At 35.4% G+C, this 21435-nt stretch overlaps 1 protein-coding gene across 1 annotated transcript in view; it reads left to right on the top strand.

Annotated features, from left to right (window-relative positions):
• The window catches only part of LOC133644814 (protein NDNF-like), a 37479-nt gene that overhangs the window by 6414 nt on the left and 9630 nt on the right, over window positions 1-21435 (top strand). The window contains exons 2-3 of the mRNA XM_062039563.1: window positions 16729-16926; window positions 19884-20008. Coding sequence (XP_061895547.1) covers window positions 16730-16926; window positions 19884-20008 — 322 coding nt within the window. The 5' untranslated portion in view covers window position 16729. The remainder of the gene's footprint in view (window positions 1-16728; window positions 16927-19883; window positions 20009-21435) is intronic.

Genomic DNA, 21435 nt, shown 5'->3' with positions numbered 1-21435 from the left:
ACACCTGTCTACCCACCTGTCTACACACCTGTCTACACACATGTCTACCCACCTGTCTACACACCTGTCTACACACCTGTCCACACACCTGTCCACACACAGGTCTACCCACCTGTCTACACACCTGTCTACCCACCTGTCTACCCACCTGTCTACACACCTGTCTACACACCTGTCCACACACCTGTCCACACACAGGTCTACCCACCGGTCTACCCACCTGTCTACCCACCTGTCTACACACCTGTCTACACACCTGTCTACACACCTGTCTACCCACCTGTCTACCCACCTGTCTACACACCTGTCTACACACATGTCCACACACGTGTCCACACACGTGTCTACACACATGTCTACCCACCTGTCTACACACATGTCCACACACGTGTCTACACACGTGTCCACACACGTGTCTACACACATGTCTACCCATCTGTCTACACACCTGTCCACACACATGTCTACACACATGTCTACACACCTGTCTACACACCTGTCTACACACCTGTCCACACACCTGTCTACACACCTGTCCACACACATGTCCACACACCTGTCTACACACATGTCCACACACCTGTCCACACACATGTCTACACACCTGTCTACACACATGTATACACACCTGTCCACACACATGTCCACACACCTGTCCACACACATGTCTACACACCTGTCCACACACCTGTCTACACACCTGTCCACACACATGTCCACACACCTGTCTACACACATGTCCACACACCTGTCCACACACATGTCTACACACCTGTCTACACACATGTATACACACCTGTCCACACACATGTCCACACACCTGTCCACACACATGTATACACACATGTCTACACACATATCCACACACATGTCCACACACCTGTCTACACACATGTCCACACACATGTCTACACACCTGTCCACACATATGTCTACACACATGTCTACCCACCTGTCTACACACCTGTCTACACACCTGTCTACACACCTGTCCACACACCTGTCCACACACCTGTCTAGACACCTGTCTACACACCTGTCTACACACATGTCCACACACATGTCCGCACACCTGTCTACACACATGTCTACACACCTGTCTACACACCTGTCCACACACCTGTCTACCCACCTGTCTACACACATGTCCACACACATGTCTGCACACCTGTCTACACACATGTCCACACACATGTCTGCACACCTGTCTACACACATGTCCACACACATGTCTACACACCTGTCTACCCACCTGTCTACACACATGTCCACACACATGTCTGCACACCTGTCTACCCACCTGTCTACCCACCTGTCTACCCACATGTCCACACACATGTCCACACACATGTCTGCACACCTGTCTACACACCTGTCCACACACATGTCCACACACATGTCTACACACCTGTCTACACACCTGTTTACACACCTGTCCTCACCTTAGGATTAATGTTCTCACCTGGTGTTAGATCAATCATCACCCTTATTGCTTGTTGTCTCACCATTGTCATTGTGCTACCTCATTGTGCTACCTGTGTTTCATTGTGCTACCTCATTGTGCTACCTGTGTTTTATTGTGCTACGTCATTGTGCTACCTCATTGTGCTACCCGTGTTTCATTTTGCTACCTCATTGTGCTACCTGTGTTTTATTGTGCTACGTCATTGTGCTACCTCATTGTGCTACCCGTGTTTCATTTTGCTACCTCATTGTGCTACCTGTGTTTTATTGTGCTACGTCATTGTGCTACCTCATTGTGCTACCCGTGTTTCATTTTGCTACCTCATTGTGCTACCTGTGTTTCATTGTGCTACCTCATTGTGCTACCCGTGTTTCATTTTGCTACCTCATTGTGCTACCTGTGTTTCATTGCGCTACCTCATTGTGCTACCTGTGTTTCATTGTGCTACCTCATTGTGCTACCTGTGTTTTATTGTGCTACGTCATTGTGCTACCTCATTGTGCTACCCGTGTTTCATTTTGCTACCTCATTGTGCTACCTGTGTTTTATTGTGCTACGTCATTGTGCTACCTCATTGTGCTACCCGTGTTTCATTGTGCTACCTCATTGTGCTACCTGTGTTTTATTGTGCTACGTCATTGTGCTACCTCATTGTGCTACCCGTGTTTCATTTTGCTACCTCATTGTGCTACCTGTGTTTCATTGTGCTACCTCATTGTGCTACCCGTGTTTCATTTTGCTACCTCATTGTGCTACCTGTGTTTCATTGCGCTACCTCATTGTGCTACCTGTGTTTCATTGTGCTACCTCATTGTGCTACCTGTGTTTCATTGTGCTACCTCATTGTGCTACCTGTGTTTCATTGTGCTACCTCATTGTGCTACCTGTGTTTCATTGTGCTACCTCATTGTGCTACCTGTGTTTCATTGTGCTACCTCATTGTGCTACCTGTGTTTCATTGTGCTACCTCATTGTGCTACCTGTGTTTCATTGTGCTACCTCATTGTGCTACCTGTGTTTCATTGTGCTACCTCATTGTGCTACCTGTGTTTCATTGTGCTACCTCATTGTGCTACCTGTGTTTTATTGTGCTACGTCATTGTGCTACCTCATTGTGCTACCCGTGTTTCATTTTGCTACCTCATTGTGCTACCTGTGTTTTATTGTGCTACGTCATTGTGCTACCTCATTGTGCTACCCGTGTTTCATTTTGCTACCTCATTGTGCTACCTGTGTTTTATTGTGCTACGTCATTGTGCTACCTCATTGTGCTACCCGTGTTTCATTTTGCTACCTCATTGTGCTACCTGTGTTTCATTGTGGTACCTCATTGTGCTACCCGTGTTTCATTTTGCTACCTCATTGTGCTACCTGTGTTTCATTGCGCTACCTCATTGTGCTACCTGTGTTTCATTGTGCTACCTCATTGTGCTACCTGTGTTTTATTGTGCTACGTCATTGTGCTACCTCATTGTGCTACCCGTGTTTCATTTTGCTACCTCATTGTGCTACCTGTGTTTTATTGTGCTACGTCATTGTGCTACCTCATTGTGCTACCCGTGTTTCATTGTGCTACCTCATTGTGCTACCTGTGTTTTATTGTGCTACGTCATTGTGCTACCTCATTGTGCTACCCGTGTTTCATTTTGCTACCTCATTGTGCTACCTGTGTTTCATTGTGCTACCTCATTGTGCTACCCGTGTTTCATTTTGCTACCTCATTGTGCTACCTGTGTTTCATTGCGCTACCTCATTGTGCTACCTGTGTTTCATTGTGCTACCTCATTGTGCTACCTGTGTTTCATTGTGCTACCTCATTGTGCTACCTGTGTTTCATTGTGCTACCTCATTGTGCTACCTGTGTTTCATCGTGCTACCTCATTGTGCTACCTGTGTTTCATTGTGCTACCTCATTGTGCTACCTGTGTTTCATTGTGCTACCTCATTGTGCTACCTGTGTTTCATTGTGCTACCTCATTGTGCTACCTGTGTTTCATTGTGCTACCTCATTGTGCTACCTGTGTTTCATTGTGCTACCTCATTGTGCTACCTGTGTTTCATTGTGCTACCTCATTGTGCTACCGGTGTTTTATTGTGCTACCTCATTGTGCTACCTGTGTTTCATTGTGATACCTCATTGTGCTACCTGTGTTTCATTGTGATACCTCATTGTGCTACCTGTGTTTCATTGTGCTACCTAATTGTGCTACCCGTGTTTCATTGTGATACCTCATTGTGCTACCTGTGTTTCATTGTGCTACCTCATTGTGCTACCTGTGTTTCATTGTGCTACCTCATTGTGCTACCTGTGTTTCATTGTGCTACCTCATTGTGCTACCTGTGTTTCATTGTGCTACCTCATTGTGCTACCTGTGTTTCATTGTGCTATGTTAGCTAGTACCCAGGTTGTATGTTGTAGATCAAGGAAAGATCTGTCTAACGGTCTTCGCAATGACAAACACTTGACAACATGCTAGCACACGACAATCGAGTCACAATAGTAGTTAGTTAGTCTGTATGTTTAGCACTTAGCAATGCTGCTAATGCTATAGCGTCACAATAGTAGTTAGTTAGTCTGTATGTTTAGCACTTAGCAATGCTGCTAATGCTATAGTGTCACAATAGTAGTTAGTTAGTCTGTATGTTTAGCACTTAGCAATGCTGCTAATGCTATAGTGTCACAATAGTAGTTAGTTAGTCTGTATGTTTAGCACTTAGCAATGCTGCTAATGCTATAGCGTCACAATAGTAGTTAGTTAGTCTGTATGTTTAGCACTTAGCAATGCTGCTAATGCTATAGTGTCACAATAGTAGTTAGTTAGTCTGTATGTTTAGCACTTAGCAATGCTGCTAATGCTATAGTGTCACAATAGTAGTTAGTTAGTCTGTATGTTTAGCACTTAGCAATGCTGCTAATGCTATAGTGTCACAATAGTAGTTAGTTAGTCTGTATGTTTAGCACTTAGCAATGCTGCTAATGCTACAGTGTCACAATAGTAGTTAGTTAGTCTGTATGTTTAGCACTTAGCAATGCTGCTAATGCTATAGTGTCACAATAGTAGTTAGTTAGTCTGTATGTTTAGCACTTAGCAATGCTGCTAATGCTATAGTGTCACAATAGTAGTTAGTTAGTCTGTATGTTTAGCACTTAGCAATGCTGCTAATGCTATAGCGTCACAATAGTAGTTAGTTAGTCTGTATGTTTAGCACTTAGCAATGCTGCTAATGCTATAGTGTCACAATAGTAGTTAGTTAGTCTGTATGTTTAGCACTTAGCGATGCTGCTAATGCTATAGTGTCACAATAGTAGTTAGTTAGTCTGTATGTTTAGCACTTAGCAATACTGCTAATGCTGTAGTGTCACAATAGTAGTTAGTTAGTCTGTATGTTTAGCACTTAGCAATGCTGCTAATGCTATAGTGTCACAATAGTAGTTAGTTAGTCTGTATGTTTAGCACTTAGCAATGCTGCTAATGCTATAGTGTCACAATAGTAGTTAGTTAGTCTGTATGTTTAGCACTTAGCAATGCTGCTAATGCTATAGTGTCACAATAGTAGTTAGTTAGTCTGTATGTTTAGCACTTAGCAATGCTGCTAATGCTACAGTGTCACAATAGTAGTTAGTTAGTCTGTATGTTTAGCACTTAGCAATGCTGCTAATGCTATAGTGTCACAATAGTAGTTAGTTAGTCTGTATGTTTAGCACTTAGCAATGCTGCTAATGCTATAGTGTCACAATAGTAGTTAGTAAGTCTGTATGTTTAGCACTTAGCAATGCTGCTAATGCTATAGTGTCACAATAGTAGTTAGTTAGTCTGTATGTTTAGCACTTAGCAATGCTGCTAATGCTATAGTGTCACAATAGTAGTTAGTTAGTCTGTATGTTTAGCACTTAGCAATGCTGCTAATGCTATAGCGTCACAATAGTAGTTAGTTAGTCTGTATGTTTAGCACTTAGCAATGCTGCTAATGCTATAGCGTCACAATAGTAGTTAGTTAGTCTGTATGTTTAGCACTTAGCAATGCTGCTAATGCTATAGCGTCACAATAGTAGTTAGTTAGTCTGTATGTTTAGCACTTAGCAATGCTGCTAATGCTATAGTGTCACAATAGTAGTTAGTTAGTCTGTATGTTTAGCACTTAGCAATGCTGCTAATGCTATAGTGTCACAATAGTAGTTAGTTAGTCTGTATGTTTAGCACTTAGCAATGCTGCTAATGCTATAGTGTCACAATAGTAGTTAGTTAGTCTGTATGTTTAGCACTTAGCAATGCTGCTAATGCTATAGTGTCACAATAGTAGTTAGTTAGTCTGTATGTTTAGCACTTAGCAATGCTGCTAATACTATAGCGTCACAATAGTAGTTAGTTAGTCTGTATGTTTAGCACTTAGCAATGCTGCTAATGCTATAGCGTCACAATAGTAGTTAGTTAGTCTGTATGTTTAGCACTTAGCAATGCTGCTAATGCTATAGTGTCACAATAGTAGTTAGTTAGTCTGTATGTTTAGCACTTAGCAATGCTGCTAATGCTATAGTGTCACAATAGTAGTTAGTTAGTCTGTATGTTTAGCACTTAGCGATGCTGCTAATGCTATAGTGTCACAATAGTAGTTAGTTAGTCTGTATGTTTAGCACTTAGCAATACTGCTAATGCTGTAGTGTCACAATAGTAGTTAGTTAGTCTGTATGTTTAGCACTTAGCAATGCTGCTAATGCTATAGTGTCACAATAGTAGTTAGTTAGTCTGTATGTTTAGCACTTAGCAATGCTGCTAATGCTATAGTGTCACAATAGTAGTTAGTTAGTCTGTATGTTTAGCACTTAGCAATGCTGCTAATGCTATAGTGTCACAATAGTAGTTAGTTAGTCTGTATGTTTAGCACTTAGCAATGCTGCTAATGCTATAGTGTCACAATAGTAGTTAGTTAGTCTGTATGTTTAGCACTTAGCAATGCTGCTAATGCTATAGTGTCACAATAGTAGTTAGTTAGTCTGTATGTTTAGCACTTAGCAATGCTGCTAATGCTATAGTGTCACAATAGTAGTTAGTTAGTCTGTATGTTTAGCACTTAGCAATGCTGCTAATGCTATAGTGTCACAATAGTAGTTAGTTAGTCTGTATGTTTAGCACTTAGCAATGCTGCTAATGCTATAGTGTCACAATAGTAGTTAGTTAGTCTGTATGTTTAGCACTTAGCAATGCTGCTAATGCTATAGCGTCACAATAGTAGTTAGTTAGTCTGTATGTTTAGCACTTAGCAATGCTGCTAATGCTATAGCGTCACAATAGTAGTTAGTTAGTCTGTATGTTTAGCACTTAGCAATGCTGCTAATGCTATAGTGTCACAATAGTAGTTAGTTAGTCTGTATGTTTAGCACTTAGCAATGCTGCTAATGCTATAGCGTCACAATAGTAGTTAGTTAGTCTGTATGTTTAGCACTTAGCAATGCTGCTAATGCTATAGCGTCACAATAGTAGTTAGTTAGTCTGTATGTTTAGCACTTAGCAATGCTGCTAATGCTATAGCGTCACAATAGTAGTTAGTTAGTCTGTATGTTTAGCACTTAGCAATGCTGCTAATGCTATAGTGTCACAATAAAACTACTCTGCTTCTAAAACTTATTGCTCATCCTCTTCTGGATCTGGATCGTAATTGTTCAAAGTGTGTGTGCGTGTGCGTGCGTGTGTGTGTGTGTGTGTGTGTGTGTGTGTGTGTGTGTGTGTGTGTGTGTGTGTGTGTGTGTGTGTTTGTGTGTGTGTGTGCGTGTGTGTGTGCGTGACAGTTTGATATTAACTTTAAAAAAAATCGACTTAATCATACTCTGTATCAAATCTTATGGACTTAACCGTACACTGTATCGTGTCTTATGGGCTTAATCGTACACTGTATCAAATCTTATGGACTTAATCACACACTGTATCAATTATCGTCTTAATCGTACACTGTATCGAATCTTATCGACTTAATCACACTGTATCAAATCTTATCGACTTCATCGTACACTGGATCGAATCTTATCGACTTAATTACACACTGTATCAAATCTTATCGACTTAATCACACTGTATCGAATCTTATGGACTTAATTACACACTGTGTCAAATCTTATCCACTTAATCACACTGTATCAAATCTTATGGACTTAATCGCACACTGTATCAAATCTTATCCACTTAATCACACTGTATCGACTCTTATGGACTTAATCGTACACTCTATCAAATCTTATCGACTTAATCGTACATTGTATCAAGTCTCATGGACTTAATTACACACTGTATCAAATCTTATCAACTTAATCGTGCACTGGATCGAATCTTATCGACTTAATTACACACTGTATCAAATCTTATGGACTTAATCACACACTGTATCAACTCTTATCGCCTTAATCGTACACTGGATCGAATCCTCTTGACTTAATCACACACTATATCAAATCTTATCGACTTAATTGTAAACTGGATCGAATCTTAATCGTAAACTGGTTTGAATCTTATCGACTTAATTACACGCTGTATCAAATCTTATGGACTTAATCACACACTGTATCAACTCTTATCGACTTAATCGTACACTGGATCGAATCCTCTTGACTTAATCACACACTGTATCAAATCTTATCGACTTAATCGTGAACTGGATCGAATCTTATCGACTTAATCACACACTGTATCAAATCTTATGGACTTAGTCACACACTGTATCAACTCTTATCGACTTAATCGTACACTGGATCGAATCCTCTTGACTTAATCACACACTGTATCAAATCTTATCGACTTAATCGTAAACTGGATCGAATCTTATCGACTTAATCACACACACTGTATCAAATCTTATGGACTTAATCGTACACTGTATCAAATCTTATGGACTTAATCACACACTGTATCAAATCTTATCGAGTTAATCGTAGACTGGATCGAATCCTCTTGACTTAATCACATACTGTATCAAATCTTATTGACTTAATCGTAAACTGGATTGAATCTTATCGACTTAATCACACACTGTATCAAATCTTATCGACTTAATCGTACACTGTATCAAATCTTATGGACTTAATCACACACTGTATCAAATCTTATCGACTTAATCGTACACTGGATCGAATCCTCTCGACTTAATCACATACTGTATCAAATCTTATCGACTTAATTGTAAACTGGATCGAATCTTATCGACTTAATTACACACTGTATCAAATCTTATGGACTTAATCACACAATGTATCAAATCTTATCGACTTAATCGTACACTGTATCAAATCTTATGGACTTAATCACACACTGTATCAAATCTTATCGACTTAATCGTAAACTGGATCGAATCTTATCAACTTAATCACACACTGTATCAAATCTTATGGACTTAATCGTACACTGTATCAAATCTTATCGACTTAATCACACACTGTATCGAATCTTATCGACTTAATCACACACTGTATCAAATCTTATCGACTTAATCGTACACTGTAGCGAATCTTATCGATTTAATCACACACTGTATCAAATCTTATCGACTTAATCGTAAACTTGATCGAATCTTATCGACTTAATCACACACTGTATCAAATCTTATGGACTTAATCGTACACTGTATCAAATGTTATGGACTTAATCGTAAACTGGACCGAATCTTATCGACTTAATCACAAACTGGATCAAATCTTATCGACTTAATCCTAAACTTCATTGAATCTTATCGACTTAATCACACGCTGTATCAAATCTTATCGACTTAATCACACACTTTATCAAATCTTATCGACTTAATCGTACACTGGATCGAATCCTCTCGACTTAATCACATACTGTATCAAATGTTATCGACTTAATCGTAAACTGGATCGAATCTTATCGACTTAATCACAAACTGTATCAAATCTTATCGACTTAATTCTAAACTTGATTGAATCTTATCGACTTAATCACACGCTGTATCAAATCTTATCGACTTAATCGTACACTGTATCAAATCTTATCGACTTAATCACACTCTGTATCGAATCCTCTTGACTAAATCACACACTGTATCAAATCTTATCGACTAAATCGTACACTGTATCAAATCTTATCGACTTAATCACACTCTGTATCGAATCCTCTTGACTAAATCACACACTGTATCAAATCTTATCGACCTAATCGTAAATTGGATTGAATCTTATCGACTTAATCACACACTGTATCAAATCTTATCGACTTAATCGTAAACTTGATCGAATCTTATCGACTTAATCACACACTGTATCAAATCTTATGGACTTAATCGTACACTGTATCAAATCTTATGGACTTAATCGTAAACTGGATCGAATCTTATCGACTTAATCACAAACTGTATCAAATCTTATCGACTTAATTCTAAACTTGATTGAATCTTATCGACTTAATCACACGCTGTATCAAATCTTATCGACTTAATCGTACACTGTATCAAATCTTATCGACTTAATCACACTCTGTATCGAATCCTCTTGACTAAATCACACACTGTATCAATTCTTATCGACTTAATCGTACACTGTATCAAATCTTATCGACTTAATCACACTGTATCGAATCCTCTTGACTTAATCACACACTGTATCAAATCTTATGGACTTAATCACACACTGTATGAAATATTATCGACTTAATCGCACACTGTATCAAATCTAATCGACTTAATCGTACACTGTATCAAATCTTATCGACCTAATCACACTCTGTATCGAATCCTCTTGACTTAATCACACACTGTATCAAATCTTATCGACCTAATCGTAAATTGGATTGAATCTTATCGACTTAATCACACACTGTATCAAATCTTATCGACTTAATCGTAAACTTGATCGAATCTTATCGACTTAATCACACACTGTATCAAATCTTATGGACTTAATCGTACACTGTATCAAATCTTATGGACTTAATCGTAAACTGGATCGAATCTTATCGACTTAATCCTAAACTTGATTGAATCTTATCGACTTAATCACACGCTGTATCAAATCTTATCGACTTAATCGTACACTGTATCAAATCTTATCGACTTAATCACACTCTGTATCGAATCCTCTTGACTTAATCACACACTGTATCAAATCTTATCGACTTAATCGTAAACTGGATCGAATCTTATCGACTTAATCACACACCGTATCAAATCTTATCGACCTAATTGTAAACTGGATCGCATCTTATCGACTGAATCACAAACTGGATCGAATCTTACCGACTTAATCGTAAACCTGATCGAATCTTATGGACTTAATCACACTCACGGACGTATCGCCCTTAAAGATGATTGGAGGAGGCGGGGCTAAAACCCGCATGGGCGGGACTCCTGGTCCTCTGTCGCCTCTCATTGGTCCATGTGGCCGAGAGCCTTGAAGCGAGCCAATCAGTGGCCACCTTGTTGTTGTGTGTTGGATCCTTTATTGAGAGAGACGTTTATTTGCATCCTTTTCTCCTGGTCACGTGACAACAGACCAAGGACATGACCCGGGTGTTGCCAGAGGTAGTTACGTCATGGCGGGATGTTTTGAGTGGGGATCAGAGTCACAAAATGTCATCACTTTTAGTGTTTTTTATTTTAATCTGCCGCCATTACGCTGATTAAAGCGGCGGGGATTTGTTGTCCTCCCTCAGCTGGAATCAATGTCAGCCATCAATAAGCGGGAGAAGATGCACGTCCTCCATCTGGGCGCCCCCAAAATTAAAATTAAATAAATGTTTAATCGCGCGGATTTGAGGATTTGTCATTTTTTTATAAAGCGCTTTATGAGGCCGAGGACAGCTTTCACGAAGACACGTTTAAATGTGGTGATAATTGAACACAAACACGGTTTAAAATACACAAACCCCAAAAGCGGGGAAGTTGTCACGTTGTGTAAATGGTAAATAAAAAGAGAATACATTGATTTGTATTTTCATATTTTCAACTGATATTCAATTGAATAGACGGCAAAGACAAGATATTTCATGTTCACACTCTACTATGCAAAGCCACAGCCATTTATCAACAACACCCAGAAACGCATCGACTGAGAAAGTCGAGGAATGCTCGTCAAAGACTTATTTGGAACATCCCACAGGTGAACAGGCTAATTGGGAACAGGTGGGTGCCATGATTGGGTATAAAAGCAGCTTCCGTGAAATGCTCAGTCGTTCACAAACAAGGACGGGGCGAGGGTCACCACTTTGTCAACAAATGCCTGAGCAAATTGATGAAGAACGACATTTCTCAACCAAGCTGTTGCAAGGAATTTAGGGATTTCACCATCTACGCTCCGTGATATCATCAAAAGGTTCAGAGGATCTGGAGAAATTACTGCACGTAAGCCATGATATTACGCACTTTGGATCCCTCAGGCGGTACCGCACCAAAAAGCCACGTCAGTGTGTAAAGGATATCGCCACATGGGCTCAGGAACACTTCCGAAAGCCACTGTCAGTAACTGCAGTTGGTCGCTACATCTGTAAGTGCAAGTTAAAACTCTACTATGCAAATCGAAAGCTATTTATCAACAACACCCGGAAAAACACCGCCGGCTCTGCTGGGCCCGAACTCATCTAAGAAGGACTGATACAAAGTGGAAAAGTGTTCTTTGGTGTGACAAGTCCACATTTCAAACTGTTTTTGCAAACTGTGGACCATGTACTATTTCATGTACTTTATGTCTACTTTACATTTACTTTGCATTATTTCACATTTACTTTACATTTACTTTACAAATACAGTCCATGTACATAAAATGTACTTCACACACATTGTACATGCAATGGTACATATACTTTACATATACTTTTTGTTTACTTGGAAGATACTTTACATGTACATTACACATACTTTACATGTACTTTAATTTATGTTTACTTTACACGTACATTATAAGTACTTTACATTTACTTAACATCTACTTTGTGTGCTTTACATGTACTTTACATGTACTTTAAATGTACTTTAAATGTGCTTTGTTTCTAATTTATGTCTACTTTATTTTTACTTTACGTCCATCTTATACCTACTTAACACACATTTTACATGTATTTGACATATAATTTACATATACTTTACATGCACATTACATGTACTTTACATTTAGTGTAAGTGTACTTATGTGTACTTTACACTTATTTTACGTGTTCTTGTGTCAATAAGTCATGAACAAATAATAATCATCATAAATAAATATGTGAAAGGTTGGTGATAAATATGAGAAATATTGTTGATGGAAATGAGAAATATTGTTAGATAAATAAGTGAAATATTGTTGATAAATATAGGAAATATTGGTGATAAATATGAGTAATATTGTTGATAAATATGAGAAATATTGTTGATAAATATGAGTAATATTGTTGATAAATATGAGAAATATTGTTGATAAATATGAGTAATGTTGTGGATAAATATGAGAAATATTGTTGAGGAATAAGTGAAATATTGTTGATAAATATGAGAAATATTGTTTATAAATATGAGTAATATTGTTGATGAATATGTGAAATATTGTTGATAAATATGATAAATATTGTTGATGAATTTGAGAAATATTGTTGATACGTATGTGAAATATTGTTGATAAATATGATGAATGTTGTTGATAAATATGTGAATTATTGTTGATAATTATGTGAAATATTGTTGATAAACAAGCAAAATAATGTTGATAAATAAGTGATATATTGTTGATAAATATGTGAAATATTGTTGATTAATATGTGAAATGTTGATGAATGTGAGAAATATTGTTGATAAATATGTGAAATATTGTTGATAGATATGTAAAATATTGTTGATATAAATGTGAAATATTGTTGATAAACAAGTGAAATAATGTTGATAAATAAGTGATATTGTGTTGATAAATATGTGAAATATTGTTGATTAATATGTGAAATATTGTTGATCAATATGAGAAATATTGTTGATAAATATGTAAAATTGTGTTGGTAAATATGAGAAATATTGTTAATAAATTAGAAATATTGTTGATAATTATATGAGAAATATTGTTGTTAAATATGATAAATATCGTTGATAAGTAAGTGAAATATTGTAGATAAATATTGTTGATAAATATGATAAATATTGTTGATAAATATATGAAATATTGTTGATAAATATGATAAATATTGTTGATAAATAAGTGAAATATTGTTGATAAATATGAGAAATATTGTTGATGGATAAGTTAAATATTGTTGATAAATATGAGAAATATTGTTTATAAATATGAGTAATATTGTTGATGAATATGTGAAATATTGTTGATAAATATGATAAATATTGTTGATGAATTTGAGAAATATTGTTGATACATATGTGAAATATTGTTGATAAATATGATAAATATCGTTGATAAGTAAGTGAAATATTGTAGATAAATATTGTTGATAAATATTGTTGATAAGTAAGTGAAATATTGTAGATAAATATTGTTGATAAATATGATAAATATTGTTGATAAATATATGAAATATTGTTGATAAATATGATAAATATTGTTGATAAATAAGTGAAATATTGTTGATAAATATGAGAAATATTGTTGATGGATAAGTTAAATATTGTTGATAAATATGAGAAATATTGTTTATAAATATGACTAATATTGTTGATGAATATGTGAAATATTGTTGATAAATATGATGAATATTGTTGATGAATTTGAGAAATATTGTTGATACATATGTGAAATATTGTTGATAAATATGATAAATATCGTTGATAAGTAAGTGAAATATTGTAGATAAATATTGTTGATAAGTAAGTGAAATATTGTAGATAAATATTGTTGATAAATATGATAAATATTGTTGATAAATATATGAAATATTGTTGATAAATATGATAAATATTGTTGATAAATAAGTTAAATAATGTTGATAAATATGATAAATATTGTTGATGGATAAGTTAAATATTGTTGATAAATATGAGAAATATTGTTTATAAGTATGAGTAATATTGTTGATGAATATGTGAAATATTGTTGATAAATATGATAAATATTGTTGATGAATTTGAGAAATATTGTTGATACATATGTGAAATATTGTTGATAAATATGATGAATGTTGTTGATAAATATGTGAATTATAGTTGATAATTATGTGAAATATTGTTGATAAACAAGCAAAATAATGTTGATAAATAAGTGATATAGTGTTGATGTATATGTGAAATATTGTTGATTAATATGTGAAATGTTGATGAATATGAGAAATATTGTTGATAAATATGTGAAATATTGTTGATAGATATGTAAAATATTGTTGATATAAATGTGAAATATTGTTAAAAAACAAGTGAAATAATGTTGATAAATAAGTGATATTGTGTTGATAAATATGTGAAATATTGTTGATAAATATGTGAAATATTGTTGATAAATATGAGAAATATTGTTGATAAATATGTAACATTTTGTTGGTAAATATGAGAAATATTGTTAATAAATTAGAAATATTGTTGATAATTATATGACAAATATTGTTGATACATATGAGAAATATTGTTGATAAATATGATAAATATCGTTGATAAGTAAGTGAAATATTGTAGATAAATATTGTTGATAAATATTGTTGATAAGTAAGTGAAATATTGTAGATAAATATTGTTGATAAATATGATAAATATTGTTGATAAATATATTAAATATTGTTGATAAATATGATAAATATCGTTGATAAGAAAGTGAAATATTGTAGATAAATATTGTTGATAAATATTGTTGATAAGTAAGTGAAATATTGTAGATAAATATTGTTGATAAATATGATAAATATTGTTGATAAATATATTAAATATTGTTGATAAATATGATAAATATTGTTGATAAATAAGTGAAATATTGTTGATAAATATGAGAAATATTGTTGATGGATAAGTTAAATATTTTTGATAAATTTGAGAAATATTGTTTATAAATATGAGTAATATTGTTGATGAATATGTGAAATATTGTTGATAAATATGATAAATATTGTTGATGAATAAGTGAAATATTGCAGATAAATATTGTTGATAAATATGAGAAATATTGTTGATAAATATGAGAAATATTGTTGAAAAATATGATAAATATTGTTGATAAATAAGTGAAATATTGCAGATAAATATTGTTGATAAACATATGAAATGTTGTTGATAAATGTGTGAAATATTGTTGATAAATATGAGAAACATTTTTGATAAATATGTGAAATATTGTTGATAAATATGTGAAATGTTGTTGATAAATATAAGAAATATTGTTGATAAATATGAGAAATATTGTTGATAAATAAGTGAAATATTGTTGATAAATATGTGAAATATTGTTGATAAATATGAGAAATATATTGTTGATAAATATGTAAAATTCTGTTGGTAAATATGAGAAATGTTGTTGATAAATATGATAAATATTGTTAATAAATGAGAAATATTGTTGATAAATATGTGATATATTGTTGATAAATAGGAGAAATACTGTTGATAAATAAGTGAAATATTGCAGCTAAATATTGTTGATGAATAAGTGAAATATTGCAGATAAATATTGTTGATAAATATGAGAAATATTGTTGATAAATATGACAAATATTGTTGAAAAATATGATAAATATTGTTGATAAATAAGTGAAATATTGCAGATAAATATTGTTGATAAACATATGAAATGTTGTTGATAAATGTGTGAAATATTGTTGATAAAAATATGAAATATTGTTGATAAATATGAGAAACATTTTTGATAAATATGTGAAATATTGTTGATAAATATGTGAAATATTGTTGATAAATATGAGAAACATTTTTGATAAACATATGAAATATTGTTGATAAATATGAGAAATATTGTTGATAAATATGAGAAATATTGTTGATAAATAAGTGAAAAGTTGTTGATAAATATGAGAAATATTGTTGATAAATATGAGAAATATTGTTGATAAATAAGTGAAATGTTGTTGATAAATATGACAAAATATTGTTGATAAATAAGTGAAATGTTGTTGATAAATATGAGAAATATTGTTGATAAATATGAGAAATATTGTTGATAAATATGAGAAATATTGTTGATAAATAAGTGAAATGTTGTTGATAAATATGAGAAACATTTTTGATAAACATATGAAATATTGTTGATAAATATGAGAAATATTGTTGATAAATATGAGAAATATTGTTGATAAATAAGTGAAATATTGTTGATAAATATGAGAAATATTGTTGATAAATAAGTGAAATATTGTTGTGTGTTGCAGGATGAGGCAGTACAAAGGCTGGAGTAGGTTCCTGCTGTTGCTGCTTTTACTTGAGTGGGTTTCCGCACAGAAGTTACCAACGAGAGATGAAGAACTTTTTCAGATGCAAATCAGAGACAAATTTTTGTTCCACGATTCTTCCGTCGTTCCTGACGGCGCCGAGATCAGCGGCTTCCTTTTCAGGGACACGCCCAAAAGGTGTGTCACCTGTCCATCTCCACAATACATGTAAACACACAGCTAAATATGCACATGAATATAAATATATATACATGTAAATAAATATTTCAATAATACACATGCAAACAATAATGTACATAGATATACTGTACATATATACTGTACATGTCAAAATAGATATAAGTGCAAACGTATATTTGTGTAAATGTGTATATACTGTATATATATATATATATCTCCATGTACCATGATAAGGGATTAAAATACAGTAGCGTAGTAGGCCCAAGTATTCATTAAGTACCACCATAATGACAACATTAAATACAGTAGTGTAGTAGACCTAAGTATTCATTAAGTACCACCATAATGACAACATTAAATACAGTAGTGTAGTAGACCTAAGTATTCATTAAGTACCACCATAATGACAACATTAAATACAGTAGTGTAGTAGACCCAAGTATTCATTAAGTACCACCATAATGACAACATTAAATACAGTAGTGTAGTAGACCTAAGTATTCATTAAGTACCACCATAATGACAACATTAAATACAGTAGTGTAGTAGACCTAAGTATTCATTAAGTACCACCATAATGACAACATTAAATACAGTAGTGTAGTAGACCTAAGTATTCATTAAGTACCACCATAATGACAACATTAAATACAGTAGTGTAGTAGACCTAAGTATTCATTAAGTACCACCATAATGACAACATTAAATACAGTAGTGTAGTAGACCTAAGTATTCATTAAGTACCACCATAATGACAACATTAAATACAGTAGTGTAGTAGACCTAAGTATTCATTAAGTACCACCATAATGACAACATTAAATACAGTAGTGTAGTAGACCTAAGTATTCATTAAGTACCACCATAATGACATTAAATACAGTAGTGTAGTAGACCTAAGTATTCATTAAGTACCACCATAATGACAACATTAAATACAGTAGTGTAGTAGACCTAAGTATTCATTAAGTACCACCATAATGACAACATTAAATACAGTAGTGTAGTAGACCTAAGTATTCATTAAGTACCACCATAATGACAACATTAAATACAGTAGTGTAGTAGACCTAAGTATTCATTAAGTACCACCATAATGACAACATTAAATACAGTAGTGTAGTAGACCTAAGTATTCATTAAGTACCACCATAATGACAACATTAAATACAGTAGTGTAGTAGACCTAAGTATTCATTAAGTACCACCATAATGACAACATTAAATACAGTAGTGTAGTAGACCTAAGTATTCATTAAGTACCACCATAATGACAACATTAAATACAGTAGTGTAGTAGACCTAAGTATTCATTAAGTACCACCATAATGACAACATTAAATACAGTAGTGTAGTAGACCTAAGTATTCATTAAGTACCACCATAATGACAACATTAAATACAGTAGTGTAGTAGACCTAAGTATTCATTAAGTACCACCATAATGACAACATTAAATACAGTAGTGTAGTAGACCTAAGTATTCATTAAGTACCACCATAATGACAACATTAAATACAGTAGTGTAGTAGACCTAAGTATTCATTAAGTACCACCATAATGACAACATTAAATACAGTAGTGTAGTAGACCTAAGTATTCATTAAGTACCACCATAATGACATTAAATACAGTAGTGTAGTAGACCTAAGTATTCATTAAGTACCACCATAATGACAACATTAAATACAGTAGTGTAGTAGACCTAAGTATTCATTAAGTACCACCATAATGACAACATTAAATACAGTAGTGTAGTAGACCTAAGTATTCATTAAGTACCACCATAATGACAACATTAAATACAGTAGTGTAGTAGACCTAAGTATTCATTAAGTACCACCATAATGACAACATTAAATACAGTAGTGTAGTAGACCTAAGTATTCATTAAGTACCACCATAATGACAACATTAAATACAGTAGTGTAGTAGACCTAAGTATTCATTAAGTACCACCATAATGACAACATTAAATACAGTAGTGTAGTAGACCTAAGTATTCATTAAGTACCACCATAATGACATCATTAAATACAGTAGTGTAGTAGACCTAAGTATTCATTAAGTACCACCATAATGACATTAAATACAGTAGTGTAGTAGACCTAAGTATTCATTAAGTACCACCATAATGACAACATTAAATACAGTAGTGTAGTAGACCTAAGTATTCATTAAGTACCACCATAATGACAACATTAAATACAGTAGTGTAGTAGACCTAAGTATTCATTAAGTACCACCATAATGACAACATTAAATACAGTAGTGTAGTAGACCTAAGTATTCATTAAGTACCACCATAATGACATCATTAAATACAGTAGTGTAGTAGACCTAAGTATTCATTAAGTACCACCATAATGACAACATTAAATACAGTAGTGTAGTAGACCTAAGTATTCATTAAGTACCACCATAATGACAACATTAAATACAGTAGTGTAGTAGACCTAAGTATTCATTAAGTACCACCATAATGACAACATTAAATACAGTAGTGTAGTAGACCTAAGTATTCATTAAGTACCACCATAATGACAACATTAAATACTGTAGTGTAGTAGACCTAAGTATTCATTAAGTACCACCATAATGACATTAAATACAGTAGTGTAGTAGACCTAAGTATTCATTAAGTACCACCATAATGACAACATTAAATACAGTAGTGTAGTAGACCTAAGTATTCATTAAGTACCACCATAATGACAACATTAAATACAGTAGTGTAGTAGACCTAAGTATTCATTAAGTACCACCATAATGACATCATTAAAATACAGACCATTAATTAAAACTATTTCTTATTCAATAAATAAAAAAGTTGTGAAAAGTCCATTTGGATGAAATATGGATTCAAATAAAAGAATGAAGTCATCTTATTATTGATCAGTTATTGCATCAGTGGATGACATCATCAACCAATCAATGGTTGGATGTGTGTGCAGGTACTACTTTGTGGTGGAAGAAGACAACACACCACTGTCAGTGACGGTGACGCCGTGTGACGCTCCTCTGGAGTGGAAACTGACCCTGCAGGAACTTCCTGAGGACGCCAGCGGAGGAACTTCAGGTTCTTCTTCGCTTCTTCTTTGGCTTTTCTGTCTATGCATCCTCCCCACACCACTCTTAGACCCCACACCACTCTGAGTCCACACCACTCTCAGACTTAAGGAGTCTGAGAGTGGTGTTGAGTCTGAGAGTGGTGTTGAGTCTGAGAGTGGTGTGGAGTCTGAGAGTGGTGTTGAGTCTGAGAGTGGTGTTGAGTCTGAGAGTGGTGTTGAGTCTGAGAGTGGTGTGGAGTCTGAGAGTGGTGTGGAGTCTGAGAGTGGTGGGGAGTCTGAGAGTGGTGTTGAGTCTGAGAGTGGTGTGGAGTCTGAGAGTGGTGTTGAGTCTGAGAGTGGTGTGGAGTCTGAGAGTGGTGTGGAGTCTGAGAGTGGTGGGGAGTCTGAGAGTGGTGTGGGGTCAGGGTGGTGAGGAGTCTGAGAGTGGTGTTGAGTCTGAGAGTGGTGGGGAGTCTGAGAGTGGTGTGGAGTATGAGAGTTGTGGGGAGTCTGAGAGTGGTGTTGAGTCTGAGAGTGGTGTGTAGTCTGAGAGTGGTGTTGAGTCTGAGAGTGGTGTGGAGTCTGAGAGTGGTGTTGAGTCTGAGAGTGGTGGGGAGTCTGAGAGTGGTGTGTAGTCAGGGGTGGTGGGGAGTCTGAGAGTGGTGTGGAGTCTGAGAGTGGTGTTGAGTCTGAGAGTGGTGTTGAGTCTGAGAGTGGTGTTGAGTCTGAGAGTGGTGTTGAGTCTGAGAGTGGTGGGGAGTCTGAGAGTGGTGGGGAGTCTGAGAGTGGTGGGGAGTCTGAGAGTGGTGGGGAGTCTGAGAGTGGTGTGGAGTCTGAGAGTGGTGGGGAGTCTGAGAGTGGTGTTGAGTCTGAGAGTGGTGGGGAGTCTGAGAGTGGTGTTGAGTCTGAGAGTGGTGGGGAGTCTGAGAGTGGTGGGGAGTCTGAGAGTGGTGTGGAGTCTGAGAGTGGTGGGGAGTCTGAGAGTGGTGTTGAGTCTGAGAGTGGTGGGGAGTCTGAGAGTGGTGTGTAGTCTGAGAGTGGTGTGGAGTCTGAGAGTGGTGGGGAGTCTGAGAGTGGTGTGGAGTCTGAGAGTGGTGTTGAGTCTGAGAGTGGTGTGGAGTCTGAGAGTGGTGGGGAGTCTGAGAGTGGTGTTGAGTCTGAGAGTGGTGTTGAGTCTGAGAGTGGTGTGTAGTCTGAGAGTGGTGTGGAGTCTGAGAGTGGTGGGGAGTCTGAGAGTGGTGTTGAGTCTGAGAGTGGTGTGGAGTCTGAGAGTGGTGGGGAGTCTGAGAGTGGTGTTGAGTCTGAGAGTGGTGTTGAGTCTGAGAGTGGTGTGTAGTCTGAGAGTGGTGTGGAGTCTGAGAGTGGTGGGGAGTCTGAGAGTGGTGTTGAGTCTGAGAGTGGTGTTGAGTCTGAGAGTGGTGTGGAGTCTGAGAGTGGTGTTGAGTCTGAGAGTGGT

Source organism: Entelurus aequoreus, linkage group LG27 (assembly GCF_033978785.1).
Source record: "Entelurus aequoreus isolate RoL-2023_Sb linkage group LG27, RoL_Eaeq_v1.1, whole genome shotgun sequence".
Lineage (NCBI taxonomy): Eukaryota > Metazoa > Chordata > Actinopteri > Syngnathiformes > Syngnathidae > Entelurus > Entelurus aequoreus.
This window is presented reverse-complemented; position numbering and strand designations above follow the sequence as displayed.